The sequence below is a fragment of the Sprattus sprattus genome, assembly GCF_963457725.1.
Source record: "Sprattus sprattus genome assembly, chromosome: 2".
Classification (NCBI taxonomy): domain Eukaryota; kingdom Metazoa; phylum Chordata; class Actinopteri; order Clupeiformes; family Clupeidae; genus Sprattus; species Sprattus sprattus.
The window spans coordinates 11,477,634-11,497,650 of NC_137921.1; the positions used below are offsets into that span (position 1 = coordinate 11,477,634).

Consider the following 20,017-nt stretch of genomic DNA (forward strand, 5'->3'; position numbering starts at 1 on the left):
TCCATTTCTAAATTCTTTGTCTTGGAAGGATGGATGAAGCTGGAATCTTTTGGAGATGGTCTTATAGCTTTCCCAAGACTGATGGGCTGTCAGTACCTTCTTCCTGATGTTCTCGGATATCTCGTTTCCTCTCGGCATGGTGGATCTGTGTGGGTACACCTTGGCACTACAGTAGTTTGGTTGGTTTCCTCTCTCTTTTAATCTGTGTTGCCCAAACCTTTCCCTAATGATGTCTCAGTTGATCGGTATGCTTAATTGACTAATTAAGCACCCAAATAAGTTTCACCGAATCTGTTACCTGCTTGACTTGACCGATTCAGCTGGGGGTTCACTTACTTTTGAAATGGACTAATTCCATGTTTCATGTAGTTTTTTGGCTACTCAAACAATTCCCTCCAAACAAGTACATGCAAATGATAAACATAAACCTGACATTTCATCTATGGAAAATTGGTGATGAAAAAAAATGAAAAATCATGCTAAAACAACAGAAAACTCTTAGTGCTCAAGGGGTTCACATACTTTCAAGTGGCACTGTATGTTTTTTGCTAGAATTATTTATCCTACCTACATTCAAATATAACCTGAAATGCATAGCTAGCCCACGGTTCACATTTTTTCAATTTAAACCTTTTATAAGCTAAATGTCACCCTGAGACATGCTACGCAGCTACATGATACTGTAAAAACACTAGCATTTCCACTGAACTGATGTATGCGTCACACCTAGGCAGAGATAATCTATGACTAATAGTGCCACGCCATCACACACACAGAGGCACAACACCACAGCACACAGCAGAGGTGGAATTCATTCTCACACCAGCAAACCAGACTTACGAGGACATTGGGTTCACTGGGAGGAGGCTCAGCAGCCTGTCCATGGGGGGGAGACAAGATGGAGCAGGGAGGGGTGGAGGTGGAGGAGGAGAAGGAGGGGGCGGGCTGGTGCTCCACAGGGGCGGCTGCAGCAGAAGCAGGCAGGCTGGCCAAGGCCTTCTGAACCTCTTCTGCGTGGCGGGCCCTGTCCAGATCAGGGGAGGTGGAGGAGGAGGAACGCGGGGTGGTGCAGGAGGTGCTGGAGGTGGAGGAGTGAGGGGATGTGTCAGAGGAGGAGGCTGGGGGGTAGGAGGAGGAGGAAGGAGCGACGGCGGGGAGCGAATGGGGCTCCGACGACTCCTCCCCACCCGCCGAAGCCGAGAGCGCTGTCGCTCCGGTCGACGAGGAGGAGGCGTTGCCGGGAACAGCGGAGGAGCCTGCAGAGGCTCCGGCCCCAACTCCACCAGGCGCCGCCCCTCCGCCGCCGCCACCACTGTACTCCTGATACAACAGGTTCCTCAGCTTCTCGTCCAGGGTCTTAATGCGGTTGTCCACAAACTCGATTTTGGGGGGCCCTTCGCTGTCAGACTCGGCCACCGAGGAGGGTTGGACCGGGGAGGGGGTGAGCGTGTGGGTCAGTGCCGGGAGCGGAGCCGCCTCAGAGGAGCTGAGGGGTAGCTGGGGGAGAGAAACGTCGGAGGACGAGGGCGGCACCTGGGGCGTGGGCTGGTAGCTCGAGGTGTCATCAGTAGTGCTGGCTTCCCCTGTGGAGAGCTCCGACTCTGACTGCAGGAAGGAGGGCTGCTTCTGAAGAGGCTGGGGAGCTGGCGGCATGGGTTGCTGCGGCTGCGGCTGCTGCATGGGTTGCTGCGGCTGCGGCTGCTGCATGGGTTGCTGCTGCTGCGCCTGCTGCATGGGTAGCTGCTGCTGCGGCTGCTCGAGGGGCAAGGGCTGGGACAGTGGCAGCTGGGCCTGTACTATGTGCTGGGGAGTCTGCTCTCGAGGCACTGCCTGCTGAATGGGGGCCTGCATCTGTGGCCGGAGCTGCGGTTGCTCCTGAACAAACTGCTGTATCTGGGGCGCCTGTTGCTGCAGGAAAGGCTGCTGGAGTTGCAGCTGCTGGGGCTGCAGCTGCTCTACGCTGGGCTGAGCCCACTGCTGAAGGAGTTGTGGCTGGTGCTGAAGCGTCACTGCCTGCTGCTGCTGAAGGGACTGCAGCTGCTCTGCAGGGGCCTGCTGGAGCTGCGGCTGGGGTAGTGGGCCGGGCTGCAGGACTGTGTGCTGCTGCACGTTTTGCAACAGAGGCTGCTGCATCTGCAAGGGAGGGGTGTACTGTGGTTTTAGCTCCTGCGGCACGCCGGGCATTATCTGCCCCGTGAGAGTGGGCTGAGGCTGGACTGGGAGTGGCTGCTGGACTGGGAGTGGCTGCTGGACTGGGATTGGCTGTTGGACTGGGAGTGGCTGCTGGAGTGGGAGTGGCTGCTGGACTGGGAGTGGCTGCTGGACTGGGAGTGGCTGCTGGACTGGGAGTGGCTGCTGGACTGGGAGTGGCTGCTGGACTGGGATTGGCTGTTGGACTGGGAGTGGCTGCTGGAGTGGGAGTGGCTGCTGGACTGGGAGTGGCTGCTGGATTGTCTGCTGCTGCTGCTGTTGCTGCTGCTGCAGAACCTGTTGCTGTAACAGAAGCTGCTGTTGCATTTGAAGCTGCACTGCTGCCTGTTGAGCATAAGGAGTCTGCTCCATGACTGTCACAGGCAGCAGGACTGGCTGGACAGGAGGCCCCTGCTGAGGGGGTTGTGGTCGCTCTGCTGGGAGGCCAGCATGGCTCACAGGGGGAGCCGGAGAGGGAGCATGACTGGAGGAAGATGAGAGTGACGTACGCTGCTCCCCCTCTGACAGACACTGCCCTTGGGGGGCTTCAGCCACCCCGAGCCCAATGGAAGAGCCTATGCTGGAGGCAGGTGTGACTACAGCCTCAGCGACGGGCAGAGGGGCACTGGCTGGGGCTAAGGTCTGGCTGGGCACGATAGCAGCGGGCACATGGGTTAAGCTTGCGCTACCAGAGGCCTGGTCAGGCATGGCTACAGAGACGACAGTTGGTGCGTCGTGGGCAGCAGAGGCTGGGGGAAGGTGGTGAACTACTGCAGAAGCCGGGGCAGAGGTCGAGTCAGAGGCAGTAGTGTCAGGAGCAGGGGCGGCAGTGGCTGGGGCAGACATAGAGGCAGGGGCAGACACAGTGGAGACTGGAGGGGAGGAGGCAGACAGCACAGGGCAGGGAGGGGAGGCTATCCAAGGGAAGGATTCGGAGCGCTGTGATCCCTCGCGATCTGGAGGCATGGAAAGGAAGAGAAGACAATTAATACCAAAATCATTATCTGATGTCTCATGGCGATGTTGCAGTTCTTTTGAAAACAACCAGTAGCTCAGGGTGTGATGGTAAAGGCCACCTTTCTCAGACTCTCCGAGCTGTAGGGACTGGCCCTCTCCAGATGGGGGCGGTGTTGAGGCTCCCTGGTTCGACTGAGAGTCACGATGCCGGATCGTCTGGTTGATGAAGAAGCGCCAGCGGCCTACTGGAGACGCCTGCGGGGCTGAATCCACTAATATGTAGACAGGAAGATGAGGAAGAAATCTCACTAAGTCATATGTTTGATAGAAATGTGAAAAAACTACTGTTAAAATACTTTTGGTGAAATCTCTCCTTTTTTTTTCACTCCAACCGACCACACAGTAAAATTATATACTGTCAACGTACATTTGAGCATCTGAAATAATTTCAATTGATGGCTCAGAATGAGACAAATAAACTCACTTGATGAACTTGAAGGGGTGCTCACATGCAGCTGCTCGATTGACCCAGCCTGCCAAGAAGGGATTGCAGTACCATATAGCTGTTTACTTTTACAGTCATTTGTAATATCACTCAAAAAGTAAATATCATAGTCTTCAGGCACCAAGATCAATTCCAAATGAAAATACATACCAAGTTATTATTCACTGACTCCATACTCTAGTTCTAATAAGGTAATTGAAGTTCTGACATAAGCATATTGTACATGTTAACACAGGCAGGGCGGGATCAATACTCATCACGAACAATGCATTCTGTAAATTGTATGTCATGAATGTGATGTACACCAGAAGCCTAAATTAGATTTAGGGCCAATTGCCTGATGGCAACTCTCCCAGAACATACTGTACTGCAGCCAATTAGGTGAATAGCATATGGGGGCGATAACTCAGAACAGAGTATACATTTTGTGCTTCATCTTTGGGTTACACAACAGCTACAAGAAATACACAAACCTGTGACTGAGTTGGCAGGATTTCCGAAGCTCTCTGTACTATGGTTCGTAGATCCTCAACAAATATTTCCTTCTCTGAATTAAGGACAAAGTCCTCTTCCACCTTCACAGCAAGGATTACACAAACAAGTCCACAAAACAGTTACAAAACAACTTTATAAAATGACTATGTAAACATGATTCATCAAAAGTGCTGTTGAACACTTGAAAATTGAAAAGGAAGTATGTGTATGTCACCATGTAATCTGCAATATCCTCTGGAGCATCACCCTCAGCATCAAACTTGAAGGTGACCATTTTGTTAGTGTGAGTCTCAAGCTGGCATTCCACCATGTTGTCTCCAGTGTTTGACACCTAAGGGATGAAGTTTCCACATTAAAGTTTATGTCTACTTTATCAACACTTAGTTAAAAAAAAGCATGGCCTCTTATAGTAAAGGATTTTAAGCAAAGGTAGGGTGCTTGCCTGGAGCATGCTTAGCTGAAAATGAGTAGTCTTTTCTGCCCTCTGATAGGATGATCTCCTCTGTAATTTCAACCTATCCAATTTCCCGTTGGCCCACAGCTGCAGAGATTCTTCTCCATTGGCCGGGGCAGAGCTGGAGGTAAGACAGATAAAAATCAGGACATAAGCCTCAATAGGATATGTAGGCTATGAAACCTGACTTGTCAGCATCAGAAGGTGGAGATCAATAAACTTTAATCAATCAAAGAATAGCTGAATGTGATGCCTACCCAGATGACGAATGCTTGTTGGCAGACTGGCCTTGACTCTCCTATGGGTACAAAACATATTGAAAAGGAGGACATAAAATACATTCATCATACAGAACATTCTAAACGGAACTCAAATAAAGTGCCAGTTGTAGGTTTTCTAAGATAATAGTAGCGTCATATTGTTCTCTACGAAAAAGTATGCTTGTTGTGGCATTTGAGAGTACATTTGGTTAGTATTGATCGTTTTAATAGGTTTTGTTAAACCACAGAAAAGATAGTTATAATATAAAGTAATGATTACTGCATCTTCTACCTTCGAAAGAGACCATGAAATGGCAGACATAGTTCCATTTAGGCTCTGGACCTAGTCCAGCTGTCTGCCTGTTCTCTCATTTAGTGTTGACCTATAGCATGTGATGTTCCTCATTTGTATGTATGCCAGGGTGATCAGTCAAGGGGTTGTGAGTGCTTCAGTACCTGAGCAAGACCCAGCAGAGCAGGGTCACATTCTGCTAGGGAGGATGGGGGCAGCGAGGGGCCGTTAGAGCCGAGGGTCTGGAAAGCAGTGGCAGGATATGGGGATATGGGGACCACGTCAATCACCCCCAGGTAGCCGGTGGGTACCCCAGCTTGAGCAGGGCACTCGGGGGCAGGGACAGTGGGGTGAGCAGCTGGCAGAGCAGTGGTGAGATAAGTGGTGGCATGAGATGGACTCGGGGGTAACTGCTGAGGTTGGAAGGCCATGTGTGGAGGATACAGAGGTTGGTCTGATCCTGCTTCGGTCTCAGCATGTGTCTGTGTGTGGGAGTGTGTCTGGACCATCTGGGCAGGAGTCTGTGTCTGGATGTGCGTCTGGACCTGATTGCTGGTCTGAGTTTGCGTATGGGCAGGCAGAGGGCTTCGAGGAACTTGGTGTTGAGGGGATGGTGGCGACGGGCCTGCAACAACCTGACTGTACAGGGGAAGAACTCTAGGCTGGGCCTGGGTGTGTGTGGGGGACTGAGGTGTTGGATGGGGAGTGGGCTGGGGCTGACATGGAAGCTGACTGTGCTCCAGGGAAACCACAGCCTGCTGTGTGGGAATGCTTTGCTGCTGCATGAAAGGCTGTGTTGTTGAAGCGGTCTGATGCATCTGCTGCTGTGGGAACTGTGAAGCTGGCGGCAGCTGCTGCTGCTGCTGCTGCTGAAGCTCATACTGCGGTGTTGCCAGAGGCTGCACTAGAGGCAGAGGCTGCACCATTGGTTGCACGCCTGTGTTCATGGGTTGATGCTGGGCTTGGACGATGTGCTGGGGCTGTACCTGGGTCTGGATGTGTGCCTGACTGCTCTGCGGTGTAAACTGTTGTGTCGAGCTCATGGAAGCAGGGCAGACTGTTGGTGCCGTAGTGACAGCAGCAACTGCACCTGGAGACAGCATCAGTTGTTGGTACTGTACCGCTGGCTGTTGTTGCATGGATTGAGTGAGGTCCGATTGGACCGATTGAATTGTTGATTGCACTGGCTGAGCTGCTTGAGTGTACTGTGATGACAGTGGTACAGCGGGAGCCTGTTGTTGTGTTTGTAACTGCCCTTGCATTGGCACACTGGGTGCCACTGTCTGCTCAGGTTGGAGTGGCCCGGGGATCGGAGCAACGGACAGGATCTGAGCTGGGGCTGGAAGCATCTGACCCTGAGGCTGAATCTGAGTGAGTGCCTGGGTCTGAGCAAATGCTTGAGCTTGTATCTGAGGCTGCAGTGCTGCTTGGGTCTGCATGGGTGCCTGTACTTGTTGTGTAGACTGGAGAAGAACCTGGGGCTGGCTCGCATTGGGCTGCCCTTGGACAGGAGGCATTGGTTGAGGCTGTGCTTGCGTCTGGGTTGGTATAAATGCCTGAGGCTGCACTTGTGAAGCAGTGTGCCCTTGGTTCTGGAGATGGGCTTCACTGTGACTCTGGATTGGTACCGGCTGGACCTGAGGCTGAACAGCAGCCTGGAGCTGAATCTGGGGTTGAACGTGAGCTGGGGTCTGAACCTGTCCTGGAACTTGAGCTGTGACCTCAGGGGCTGCTTGAATGATGCCAGAGATCTGGGCCTCCACCACAGAGCTCCTATGCTGCTGCTGCTGGGAGAGCAGAGCTTGTTGTTGCTGTATTAATGCCTGCTGCTGCTGCTGCTGATCTGCTTGCTGTTGAGTGAGACTTGAGCGCAGCTGCTGCTGAGGCATTGCCTGCTGCTGACCGATCTGTTGCTGCATGATCACTTGCTGCTCTTTGGGGAGCTGTGCAGGTGCAGGGTCTATTTTCTCGATGTGCTGGGGTCCACTGTGATGCTGGACCACCCCCGCTGGATCCGTTTGCTGCTGCTGCTGCAACACAACCTGCTGCTGAAGATGTTGCTCGGCCTGCTGCTGCATCAGTAAAGCTTGCTGCTGCTCATTCTTTTGGTGTTGGAATAGAACCTGCTGATGCTGCAAGAGGACATGCTGTTGCATCTGCTGTTCTCTCTGCTGCTGCAGTAAGGCCTGTTGTTGTTGCTGCTGTAGCTCCAACTGCTGTTGTTGTTCCCACTGCTGTTGTAACATGGCTTGCTGTTGTTGCTCTAGCTGTTGTCTTAAAGCTTGATGCGTTTGCTCTAATTGTTGTTGCAGAGCAGCTTGCTGCTGTTGCTCAATTTGATGCTGCTGTTGTTGTTGTAACAGTGCCTGTTGCTGCTGCATTTCCAATTGCTGTTGTTGCAGTAGCACCTGTTGCTGTTGTTCGAACTGCTGTTGGTGTAACAGGGCTTGTTGTTGCTGTTGCTCCATTTGATGCTGTAATAATGCCTGTTTTTGCTGTTGCTCAATCTGTTGTTGCTGTAGAAGAACTTGCTGTTGTGGATCATTCTGCTGTGGAACCAAAGCCTGTGGCTGGCTTTGCTGTTCTATCTGCTGTTGCAGTGGCGCTTGTGTTTGCTGCTGCAGCAGTAGCTGTTGTTGTTGTTGTTGATGTTCTATCTGTTGTTGTTGTTGTTGGTGTTGCAGGTATGCTTGCTGCTGCTGTTGCTGTTGCTGCTGCTCCAGTTGCTGCTGTATTAATAGTGCCTGCTGCTGTTCGAACTGTTGCTGCAGTAACAGGGCTTGCTGTTGTTGGTGGGTGGTTTGCTGCTGTGTCTGCCCTTGTGGCTCAGCCTGTTGTGGTACAAAGACCTGCTGCTGCTCTATTTGATGTTGCAAAAGCATACATTGCTGTTGTTCACTTGATGGCTGTTGCAAAATGGCTTGCTGGGGATGATTCTGTTGTGCATGTTGCATCACCGGTTGGTGCTGTGGTAGTCCTGGGTGGGGCTGGATGTACGTTTGCTGCGTCTGTGGTTCAATCTTTTGTGGTAGAACTTGCTGCTGTGGCACAGGTACATACGACTGCTGTGCTGAGCTGTGGTTGGGCTGCTGCTCCTGCTGTGCCATCAGAGGCTGCTCAGCCTGCTGTGGTATTCCTGCATTAGCATGCAGCGGCTGCTGCGGCTGCGGCTGCGGCTGCTGCGGCTGCGGCTGCGGCTGCAGTGGAGCCCCTTGTTTCTGTGTCCGCTCTATCTGTTGCTGCATGAGAACAGCTTGAGGCTGCGTGATCGCGTTAGCCGACTGGTGCTGCAATAGGGCTGCCGGTGCATCCAGCACTGCCTGCTGTTGCTGCTGCTGCTGCTGCTGCTGAACTATGGCTTGCTGTGTTTGCTGGGGAAGCATCTCATGCGGAAAGGGTATGGGTTGAGTTTGCTGTGCGAGTGGGACAGTCCCTCCTATCACTCCTGTGGCATCTCCAATTGACATGGGGACTGTGTGTATGCTAATAGGGGCCTGGGGCGAGACAGGGGGGATGTAGGACTGTGACTGAACTATGGAGGTGTGTGGAGTGGTGCTGTCCATGGATTGAGAGGGAAGCATTTGAGTGGCATTGGGTGGGCATGCCTGAAGGGACTTTAGGCAGAGATGGATTTAGACAGGATGATTATGTGAGAGGGTGGTGGGAATGGAAGAAATGGTAGAGGGAGGGAGAGAGAGGTTGCGGTGAAAAGAGAAAGGAAGAGCTTAGCATTAGTATCAGGGATCAATCATCAGGAAGCACCAGCATATTTCAAGAGTCCCTAATTTCAAATCATTATCGAATTCAGGTTTAACATGCATTTACATCATTTGCTGACTTGCGGTCAATAACTTAGCTATGCTAACTATGCTAAATTATGCATATTGTATTCATGAAGGCTTGGCTGTGTCTGAATAAGGCAACGAAACCCACCCGTATGAGGCCACTTGGACTTAAAACGATGTCTTTTAGAGTGGAGGATGCTGTTTCCTTTACAGTATTTTAAACAATGGCTTTGTTAAGAACACAACTGTGAATCTAGTCTTAAACACATTCATAAACAAAGATGAAAAATATACAAATAAAATATACAATCATAGGTACAATGCAGGAGAGAAGAGAAGAGAATTTCCACATTCAGTAAAAAAAACGTCCACACCAAAGACAATAAAATCAATAGAAGACAAACAGGCTGCGACCTCATTTAACACGGCATATACACGTCCTTAGGGGCATATAAATAATATCTATAAATATAACATTTCCCATTATGGAGACAGGCAACTATTTTCCCAACTAAATGGGCCAGTGGGCATAACAAGTTGCCTCTTATCATAGCAAAAACAGCAAACAGTAGGATGAGAAGTAAGTTCAAGTATGAGGACCTATGATATATATATATGTATTTTAATCATAAATCCTCATATCATAAAGATGACTTAAAAAACGAACATAAAAGTATTGTTGAATGAAAAGTAATTGAACTATGTGGATCGTGGATTAGCCCTAGAGGTGGTGCCATGGATCCCTAAAGGATATATATCTATTCAAATCAGAGACTCCAGTCATACAAATACTATTAATCCTGAGGTGGTGTGCTTGTATATTAGGATAGTCTCCCTAGGTATATGTCCAGCAGAAGAAAGATTTTGAGTGCATGTAGGTGAGAGACACCAGATAGAAGCGAGAGACTGGACACAAGGGAGACATTCACCTGGGAATACTGCTGCAGTACGCTTGGTGAGACCTGTGTTGCCATAGTGACTGGCTGAATGAAACTATGAGCCACTGACATGTTTGGAGCCCCACCACCACTTTGGCCAATGGACATGCCAGACATTCCACCACTCTGGCCAATAGGCATGTTTGGATTCCCTCGGCTCTGACCAATAGGGAGCATCTGGGGGTGGGACAGAACCCCTGCACTGTGCAGTGCCTGATAAATAAAGAGAACAATGCTTACCCCACAATCATGTCATTTTTTACTCAACAATAGGCTTTTTATGTGAGGTGCCCACCAACATGTTTGGTGCTAAAGCTTTTTGTTATGACTAGAGCTCTGGTGTCTGAGAGAGTAATTACATAACAAAACAAGAGAAAGCCATTATCACACACCCAAAAAAACATGGCATGGCTTATTGATCATTGGCTAATAAGTGATGATCTTACTACAGTATATGATTACTTACAGTTGGGGCAGAGGGGTAGCTTGGCTGAGCAGGTGCGTATGGGTTCCCAGACTCCCCCTGTGGTAGGAGGACTTGGTTCGTTCCACTTGTAAAGGATTCACAGCTTGCTGCAGAGATGCTCTCCCCCTCTGCGTAAGATAAGAGAATGACTCAGACTCCAGTCACTGGTGTGTCCTTTATCAGCTACTGGCAACAGCTCAACCCAAACACAATCAAGTCCACCCTATGACCACCAAATTACTGTAAACCCTAATCAACCTAGATGATGACAAAAACAGATCTTGAAATTAATCTAATCCCTGTGATCTCAGTGGCAAACAATGCTGTTCATGAAATTGACTTGGAATAGGAGAAGCATGTGCTGCTTCTGTACCTGTTAGGCCAGAGGCAGTGCTGTGGATGGTCTGCTGTCTGACGTGCTGGTCCACCTCCGGCAGCTCCTCTGGCTCCCCGTGGCCTCCCGTGGCCCCCAGAGCACTGGTGGCAGCGCCCGGGCCCATGGAGGAGGGGCAAGAGGGGTGGGAGCAGGAGTAGGAGGTGAAAGTGGAGTCTCTCCTCTCCTCCAAGCCGCCAGGTTGTTGTTGTTGCTGCTGCTGCTGTTGTTGCTGTTGTTGTAGCTGTTGCTGTTGCTGTTGTTGTTGTTGTTGCTGCTGTAGCTGCTGTTGCTGCTGTAGCTCTTGTTGCTGCTGCAGCTGTCGCCGCTCGCGAGACTTCTTGATGAGAGTGACCCGGTCGCGGATAGACTTGCTCACCACTTTGGTATCGCTCTCATGGAAGAAGCCCGATTTCACCTGACATATGCACGCAGGGGAGGGATTATATAAAATGGAGAAGGGAAAGAGAGAGATAGAGTAGAGAGCAGAATGGAGGTCAGTGGAAGGCTTGGCTAATAGGACACATCTCTAGCAACAGATTCAAATGGTCAGACTTTGAGACTCTATTACAGATCTCTCTGGAGGGGAAAAAAAGGGTTTCCTCTCCAGCAGAAACACACCGCCCCCTCCTGCACTTGCTCTCTTTTTTCCACTATCTTCTCTACATTCTCCTTCCCCAAGTCTCCTCTTTTCTCTCTCTCTCTCTCTCTCTCTCTCACCATCTCCAGTGCCACTTCCTCAGCGCTGTCGTTCTCCAGGTCGTAGCTGAACTCGATGGCCTCGTTATCCTTGTGCTTGCCCTTCAGCTTCTTGGGGTCCTCCACCCAGATGCGGAGCGCTAGGCACTCCTGGCAGCCCGTGTCCTCCTCCGCCAGCTCCACTCGCACTCCCGTGTCTTCACCAAAAAATGCATGGTTCAGCAGGTCCTTGACAGAGAGTCTATGGGGGTGAACACAAGCAGACGAAGTCAAGCAGAAAGAAAACGGGAATTAAGAAAAAAGATTCCCTATCTTTACAGACTTGCTCTAGCCGCTTTGCCGATACACTTCATTAGGCAGACAAATGGAGTATGCTGGAGCTCACCGTTCGGTTCTATTCTGGCGAATGCAGCACTCGATGATTTCCTTAATCTCGGGATCGTTCACCTTGTCAAAACTGGCTGGTTTGATACCCTACCAAAAAGGACCATGGACAGGCAAGTTTGAAAATATTCATCTCTACACTTTTCTAATGATACAGAAAACAGAACGGTGAAGATCAAGGGAGGACAAGCAAATGTGGGGATACTCCAGCACACGTCATCTTACTCTTGATATGCCAAACAAAAGGTTTTCGTCAGGGCCTTACACTGGTGACTTTGCGGTAGATTTGAGCAGCATTCTGGCACTCGGAATAGGGATATTCAGAGGTGGCCATCTCCAGCATACACATGCCAAAGGCATAGACATCCACTGACTCGTCGTAGTGCTCCTCATACATCTCAGGAGCCATGAACTCAGGGGTACCTGGAGGAGTCAGAGAGGGAGCAGAGTTAAATATAGGGATTTACAAAGTAACTGACTGTCAAGAGGCACTTTGTATTTTCTTTTTTCACATCAAAACTATCACTGACATGATCCATGAGACTTTGGTGAGAAGTATTCATATTCATCAGATGCATTCTTGTTGGATAAAGTCTGCTATTCTCTCTGATTGCTGTTTCTGGGTTCAGTGTCTGAGAGTGTCTTTATGACCAAACCCAAGACTTGTGATTATGTTTTGTAGTCTAAGTATTATTAGAATTTAGCACTTTTTTTTCAGAATTTGATGGTAGGTTTAGGGACAAAAGGTTATTCCATCTTAATCTCAATGTAACAATGGAGATTTTCTCCACATAATTTTAAAAGGCCGGCCTTCTCCCTTAGCCATTTCTCCCATTATATAACATCAAGCGGTTTTCGATTGATGGCTGTAAAGCTCCATTAGTTACTTTTCTCTAAAGAGGATGTTTTACGTGGGCCATATCTGTGCTAATATTGATCTTTATCCTCAGCTGTATGAGTAAATGCACCCTAATGTTGAGAATAAACCGTGCAAGAGGATCCTACACAGTGGTTAGTAAGAAAGGCAAAGGGTGAACAGAATCTGCATACACAGATCCCCTTAATACGCTTTTCGAGAAAAATACTTTAGAGAGAGATTTGAGGAAGAACTCACTCACTCACACCAAATGACCATAGCATTTGACATAAACATCTGAACCCATAAACTGCTGACTCACACTAATGCAACTAGTTTTTAAGTCTAAACTGCACCTCCTTAGTGAACCAGTCACAGGGTTTGAGCTCACCAATGACACTCTTTGCGAAGGAGGTCCTCATGAGCGTGGCCAGGCCTAGGTCGCCGATCTTCACCGAGCCCGTTGGCCCGGTGATGAAGATGTTGTCACACTTGAGGTCTCGGTGCACGATGGGCGGTGTGCGCGTGTGCAGGAACTGTAGGCCTTTCAGGATCTGCCGGCACCAGCTGCGCAGCACCTTGGGCTTCATCACCTTAAAGCGCTTCAGATAGCTGCAGAGAGGAGGACCACAAGAGGAGAGGAAATGGAGACACAGAGAGAGGGAGCGGAGACGATCAGTCTGTGTAATGAGACTCCTGGGCTTTTGTTGATGCTCTTAATGAGAGACCAGGGAATGACTGATTGAAGCTTGTCAAGCTAAAAGCTGCTCTCATTTCCAAGAAGGCTATGATACAGCACAGTATTTTTCCCTGCATCTCTAGTGAGTCCAGTGACTCAGCATAGAAGCATGAGAGTGATGCATGTTGGGTGGGGTCAAACACACGGTCATCCTCATCAAAGCATGAAAATAGATCTAATCCAATTGCATTCAGAGATAGGTATAGATATTGTTCAAGCACTGAGAGGTTTAGAGGTGCGACTACTTTACGTTTTTAGCGTTCCAGATGTCATGAGCTCGGTGACCAGGACGATGCACTTTTTGCCACTTTTGCCAGACTCCCAGGAGTCGTAGAAACGCACAATGTTGGGGTGCTGCAGGCCTTTCAGCATCTCCGCTTCCTCCTTGAAGCGCTGCTGCTCCGCCTTGGTCAGCTTACGGTCCTGAGTTATAGAGAGAGATAGAAAGGTGATGGAGACAAAAGTGAAAGGTGCATAAGTAAAAGAAGCCCAAATTCAGCTAGAATACAACCTGAAAGTTAAACGTGAAAGTTCTGGACAAGAAAGAGCACTTAACTACTGAATATAATATACATACAGCCTTATCTAACACACAGAGCAGGCACAGGTATTAAATTGACACCTGTTAAGAAATAGTGAAAATTCTGAGCCCTATATAATATAAAATAAAAATACATTAAAAGACTCACTTCAATTCACCAGTCTTTGTCCAGTCACCAAACAGACCTGACAACACTAGTATTGACTGTAAAGTCCGTGGGTCCTGTACAGCCCCCTGACATAATGTTTGTTGTGAATGATACTACATGGATTAATAAATGTGAAAACTGCATGTGAAATCTACAACTATATCTAAGGTGGTGAAAGTAATTTCATCCTTGCTTTCCATAAATTGTCAAAGTTCATGGGATAGAAATGCTTCAAATTTATGATCAAGTTATAAATTCATGGCAGTTGCCATGGCTTCATCTGGGCATGAATTAATGACCAGGACAGAGGATAATAAATAGAAAAAATGTCCTCACTTTCTGAGTTATGCCCCTGGTACACACCAGTGAAGTTCCACTGCAGAGCAAGTCCACAGACCCACTGCAGTTTTAATTTGAGTTCCCCTTTAAAAAAATGTGCTGTGGAAGAGGAATGCTAAAATGTATTGTATCCATTCAGTTTTACTGCAAGAATGTAACCCTCGCAAATGCACTACGTTACATTAGCGCTGCACAGTCTTTGGCCCAGCAGGCCGCTCGAGGGGGGGAGAAATAGTTGGGAGGGCTGTGACTGCCGGAGCCATGGGGGCTGACAACAGCAAAAAAAATATTTTCGGTTCAACTGCACCGGCATTCAAATTAGAACTGTACATCCAAATGAGAAGCTAGACAAGCGCGGCCTCGTGGTTTTTTTTCTCTCCCACAATTTCCCCCCCTTTTTTATTTTTTCTCTTCCCGATGCAATAGCTCATTTTTGACCACCAGATGGCGTAGGTTAAGCAGGCTTTCCATGACTGGCGAGACCAACACCCAGCATTAGCCTATAAAACACGTTTCTGCTGCATCTGCCACCACAGGAAGATTGCCCCACTGTGGTGGATGCAGTGTAAATCCTCTCTCTGGCAGAGTGGAGTCTTGGCACAGGCGGCAGGATTGCACTGATGAAGAGAAGCTCTCTGAGGACAGATCCATTGCTCTCCCAGACATTGTTTATACGAACAGATTGCCACTGGCATCTCACATGGGATGCAAAGTGATTGATTAAAAATCCTGTTGTCACTGAGACCCCACATACCACAATGGCAATCCAATGGTTGCCCTGGTTTCCCCTATTGAAATCTCTGCTGAATCACACTTACAGAGAAAATGGCACAAAGCAATGCCCCTCTTTTGTAACCGACGAAATGTGAATATCAACACCGTTTTTTTTTAAAAGAGGGCACATCCGTGAAAGCCTTTCATGCCCAATGTGTTAATGATTTCCTTTCCTGGTGAGCTTCCTCGCTGGCTTTAAGGTGACCCACCGGGTCCAAGACCGTACCACTGATACCACCTACTTCCTTGTCTACCCATGTCACATGGTTTGGGACCTTCATAGCTTATAAAACGGTAAAATAAACACCAAACGGACACGTGATCCGGCAGTGCCATATGGGGGGTGATTTAGTTTCTGGGTCACCGACCACGGAGGGCCATCACTGCCATCCAAAATAATGCATTGTGGTCATTTGACCCTAACAACCCTTGTCGTTGGGATTAAGTGACCCAAGTGGAAAAGGCCTAAGTAGGGTCATGGTGCAATGACTGCAACAACACCAACTTAAGTGATACAGCCACGAGTGAAAGCAAACAATGAGGCCCACAGGGTAAGCGCTGTGCTTTACCCGCTAAAACATCAGCACCACAGCAGTATGGGAAAATCATATGCGTGGTGTCTTGACAAAGCAGACACAGACACCAGAATGTGCAACACAACATTAGCATTAGCGTTATCTGATTTTCCACTTAGCTAGGGTAAAAAAAAGACAGAGGCCAGTTGTTCAACTGGTCAGGTCTTGAGATGATGGCCTGCAGATTTATCTATGGCCAAGTCCCCTAATTTAATATCCCTGTAATGAGGCCTGTTTTTCAGTGTGCAGTTCTTCCTTTGTGTTTACCATAGCTAAGGTTTGTTTCTTTCCTTTCAAGTGTTTCTTTCTTCATTGCATCTCTCTCCCTCTCCCCCCCTCTCTCTCCCTCTCCCCCCCCTCTCCCTCTCTCTCTCCAATGTCCTTTTGTGGAAGTATTCGTGAAGGCCACCTCCTCTCTCCTCTGCCCCCCTCTACTTCTCCCTCATGCCAGCTCTGTGATGCCCCTCTGATTTTATTCTCTGAAACTCAACATCAACATGAAAACTCCTCCTTGTATTTCATTTGAGTGTAACATGAGTTAGTGTGTCCCGTTTTGTGGCAACAAGTTTTCAGTATAATTGTGAGAGTGATGTAAATCTAAATGTAATGTAGGTGTGTCTCTTTTTGGGCCACTCTGTCTGTGGAATACTGGCTGTATTCAGAAGAGTATAAGTGCAGGTCTGAATGTCCTGATTTCTGTGTGTCCCTGTCCCTGTCTGTGTCCGTATCCCTGCTGCAGACAGTAGAGTCTTGATTTCTGTGTGTCCCTGTCCCTGTCTGTGTCCGTATACCTCCTGCAGACAGTAGAGTCCTGATTTCTGTGTGTTCCTGTCCCTGTCTGCGTCTGTATCTCTGCTGCCTGTCTGCATCTGCCTGAGAGCATCCCACAGCTGAGATGAGTCTGTCTGTATGAGCTCTCATCGATTTGACTCCCCATGTGTGTGTGCATGCGTGGGTGTGTGTGCATGCGTGGGTGTGTGTGCATATGTGCACGTGTCTTGTTCTTTTAAGGAGTCTTTCTCTGTCCAGCTGCCTGAGGTTGACAAAGGTCAGCTGTGTTAATTACAATAATTATCATTCATGTACCAGCAACCCAGGCATCTAAACATCCACACACACACACACACACACACACACACACACACACACACAAACACACAGGAAAAGGACGAAAGAGATTACAAAACAATTACTACTGTCGTAACACGGTTTTAAGGGCTCAGCATGATTAAGCAACACCACAGTTACCCGGCTCTGTTGAAATATATTTCTGTAAAATGAACAATTTACCACAGAAGCCTATTTACCTCACATCCAATGGCAGTCCATTGGTAGACTCTACACGTCAATCAACTGAACCATCTTCCTGGGTGTAAGTTTAAAAAGATTGTCCAATATATGTTTATTTTTTTTACAATAGCATATTTAGATCAGTGAAACTTAGCAACGTTTTTTTTACGGGACACTCTGTGCATAAAAGGATACTTGGAGCAAAGAATAAAGAACTGACTTCAATGATGTCTTATGTCAATGTGCCATGTAACTCAACTCAGAAAAGTTGCCACAAACATTAAAAAAATGAGGGGATAGCCAAAAAAAGGGGAGAGGAACGAGGGGGTGAATGAGGGGGGTAATAAGGAAATGGTATAACCTTTCCATCGCCCGAGGCAGAATACAATTGAGAAAATGAGGGGGACAGCACAACAAAGAGGGAGAAAATGAGGGAGCGCCAGAGAATAGCGGCCCGACGCTGTCAGAAAGGGAGTCCTTTTGTGGAAGGGCAGCGGGTGCCTTTCATGAATTCTCTCCAGTGAGTGAATATCCCCGTCAGTCAACTGGGCCGATGCGTACGCCATGTCAGTTCCCCCCGCAGCGGCTACGCTTGCCGACCGACGGCACTCACTGAAGCAAACGGACCATTGTTCCCTCAGGAAATTAGGAGGAGATTCAAGAGAGACCTCCATGTTTCCTGACCCCACTGTAAGCGAGTTAGCAGTGGATTTTCTTTCTGTATGGGTGATACCCAAAACCAAACGAGACAAAAAACATTACAGTTTGCATAACTTAATTGCCAAGGCTGTACAGTTTGGCAACATGTTTGGCAATATTTGTTGGTGTCAACGGAATGTATCACGTGTAGACAGCCTGACTCATGGTATAGACCTCCATAAAGACGTGACCCTTTCTCTGACCCTTACCACACAGAGGGACTGATTTGGACCAGACACCTGCTTTGGATAAGGTCAGGTCTTGGGTACGGTAGAGCTGTAAACACTCTCTCTATCACACACACACACACACACACACACACACACACACACACACACACACACACACACACACACACACACACACACACACACACACACGTGGAGGGGAGGGGTGAGGGAAGTGTCTATTGGGAGTGGTGGAAACATTAGCCATGTGTTGTGTTGGCACTTAGAAGCACATTTCCTACAATGGGCCATACCACTTCTCCTTGCTCTCTCTCTGTAAACATTTTCATGAATCCCAGCCCTCCTTTGGGGTTTGTAAGTTAATTGTGTGGGTATTCCAATCTATCATCACTTCCAAGTCCCCAGGCTCTCACTGAACGATGGGAGAGGAGAGAGGGGAAAGGCACATCATATGTTGGACATGCTCAGTGCTAACAATCAACTATGAGGCACCCACCCCCTCCAGCCCCCCTCCCCTGCTAATTCCCCCCCTATTTCCATTATCTCAGATATCCTCATTCTATCTAGTTCATTGTGTGAGAAGTGGGGGAAGGGGAGCGGAATCAAAAGATGAAGAAAGTGCAAAGAGGCAGAGAGATGGATGGGGGGGGGGGTGGGGGGGGGGGGGGCTAAAACACTTAACTACTAAGGAATGTGAGGCGGCTGCAGGGATTAGATGACGGTAATCTATCAGAGCTCAGACTAACGAGATGGGCGCACTGCTGAAAAGAGCAGATCTCACTCGGATTAGCGCTGACTAGCGGGGCCAAACCCAAACACCCACATCCATGCGTGTTTGTGTGCTTTTGTTTTGCCTCGTCAGACAAATAATGATGGGAACGGCCATTGACAACGACACTGTATTTGGCAATATGTACCCTGGCAGTCCCTGATTCAGGTGTGGATTTGGCTCGGACACAGCAGAGTCTGGGTAGCTCACAGGGTGTAGTATTCCCATGCGTGTGCAAAGCAATCCCATGATTTTCATCATATTTTCACATGTTCCCTTCAGGGGTTGGAAGACGTAGCAAGTTATGAACGAGTGCATTTTGAACAGCAAAAGACACGCAAATATGGCCTACGGACAGGTTGTGAATAAATAGATACTTTTGTTTTTTCCGCAAATCTAAGTGCATTCTTAGACAGTTGAAGCATATGCTTGTGTTCCGCTCTCGAGTTCCGCTGAATCGGTGAGCTGCCCATTTAAAGGCCCTCCACATATTCTAGGTGACATGTTAAAATAATATTTGTGTTAGATGTTAGATATTGAGGATCTTGTCCATTATAGTGGCAATGAAAAATCCACACAAAATCAGGAGAGGCTAACATGGTGGTGGAATAAACATTAGGCTTATTACAAGTTTTATTCCAATTCCTTGTAGTATTTTTGTCACAATTATTTTTTTAGCATAGAAAGGTACATCAAAAACTCCAATAACAAGATATTTTTTCAGGGTGTAGATCAGAATTTTTACTTTCATTACAAATCTTCACATCTTCTAAAGGCCCCAAAGAGCTGCCTCTGATGAACGAGACTAATTGCTATACGCTCGGTAAAAGCCTCTCCCCATTTATTTCCCCCTCATTACAGCTCTTTTAGGAAATCTTTCCACTGCAATAACAGGCAGTATGGTCAGCGATTTCTCTTGCCTTTCACACTCTCCTTTACATAAACTCCTCCATTTCTCTCTATCTCCCTCCCTCTCCTATGTTCTCTCTTGTCCTCTTCTTCCAACCACCCCCCCCCCCCCCCCCCCCCTCTCTCTCTCTTTCCCCCGCAGTGGAGAGAGGTTGCTGTGGAGTGCGCTGAGAAATGCAGAGTGACATAACATGGCCGTGAGTAAGCACAGGGCCTCTGAGGATGCCTCAGTGCTTCAGACTGCCACGACAGACACACTCAGTTACCCCCACCACCCTCTCGTCCCTTTTGAGAAGATGGGGCCTAGCCATCCGAGCACTTTCTGCTGTGCCCAGCCGAAGCCCATGACCTTTTGCTTAATGATGGCGGTGGGCTGGGCGGGGCGGGGAGAA

At 48.4% G+C, this 20,017-nt stretch overlaps 1 protein-coding gene across 2 annotated transcripts in view; it reads right to left on the minus strand.

Moving 5' to 3' along the window:
* wnk3 (WNK lysine deficient protein kinase 3) overlaps positions 1–20,017 on the minus strand; it is a 46,099-nt gene that overhangs the window by 11,145 nt on the left and 14,937 nt on the right. The window contains exons 3-17 of one of the 2 annotated variants that reach the window (XM_080832193.1): positions 13,644–13,816; positions 13,046–13,266; positions 12,064–12,221; positions 11,800–11,888; positions 11,436–11,655; positions 10,716–11,133; positions 10,343–10,470; positions 5,318–8,767; positions 4,859–4,899; positions 4,590–4,722; positions 4,362–4,478; positions 4,126–4,227; positions 3,632–3,680; positions 3,267–3,419; positions 841–3,146 (exon numbers count right to left, since the gene is read on the minus strand). In XM_080832193.1, coding sequence (XP_080688319.1) covers positions 841–3,146; positions 3,267–3,419; positions 3,632–3,680; positions 4,126–4,227; positions 4,362–4,478; positions 4,590–4,722; positions 4,859–4,899; positions 5,318–8,767; positions 10,343–10,470; positions 10,716–11,133; positions 11,436–11,655; positions 11,800–11,888; positions 12,064–12,221; positions 13,046–13,266; positions 13,644–13,816 — 7,758 coding nt within the window. The remainder of the gene's footprint in view (positions 1–840; positions 3,147–3,266; positions 3,420–3,631; positions 3,681–4,125; positions 4,228–4,361; positions 4,479–4,589; positions 4,723–4,858; positions 4,900–5,317; positions 8,768–10,342; positions 10,471–10,715; positions 11,134–11,435; positions 11,656–11,799; positions 11,889–12,063; positions 12,222–13,045; positions 13,267–13,643; positions 13,817–20,017) is intronic. The other variant, XM_080832194.1, reaches the window with a different exon arrangement.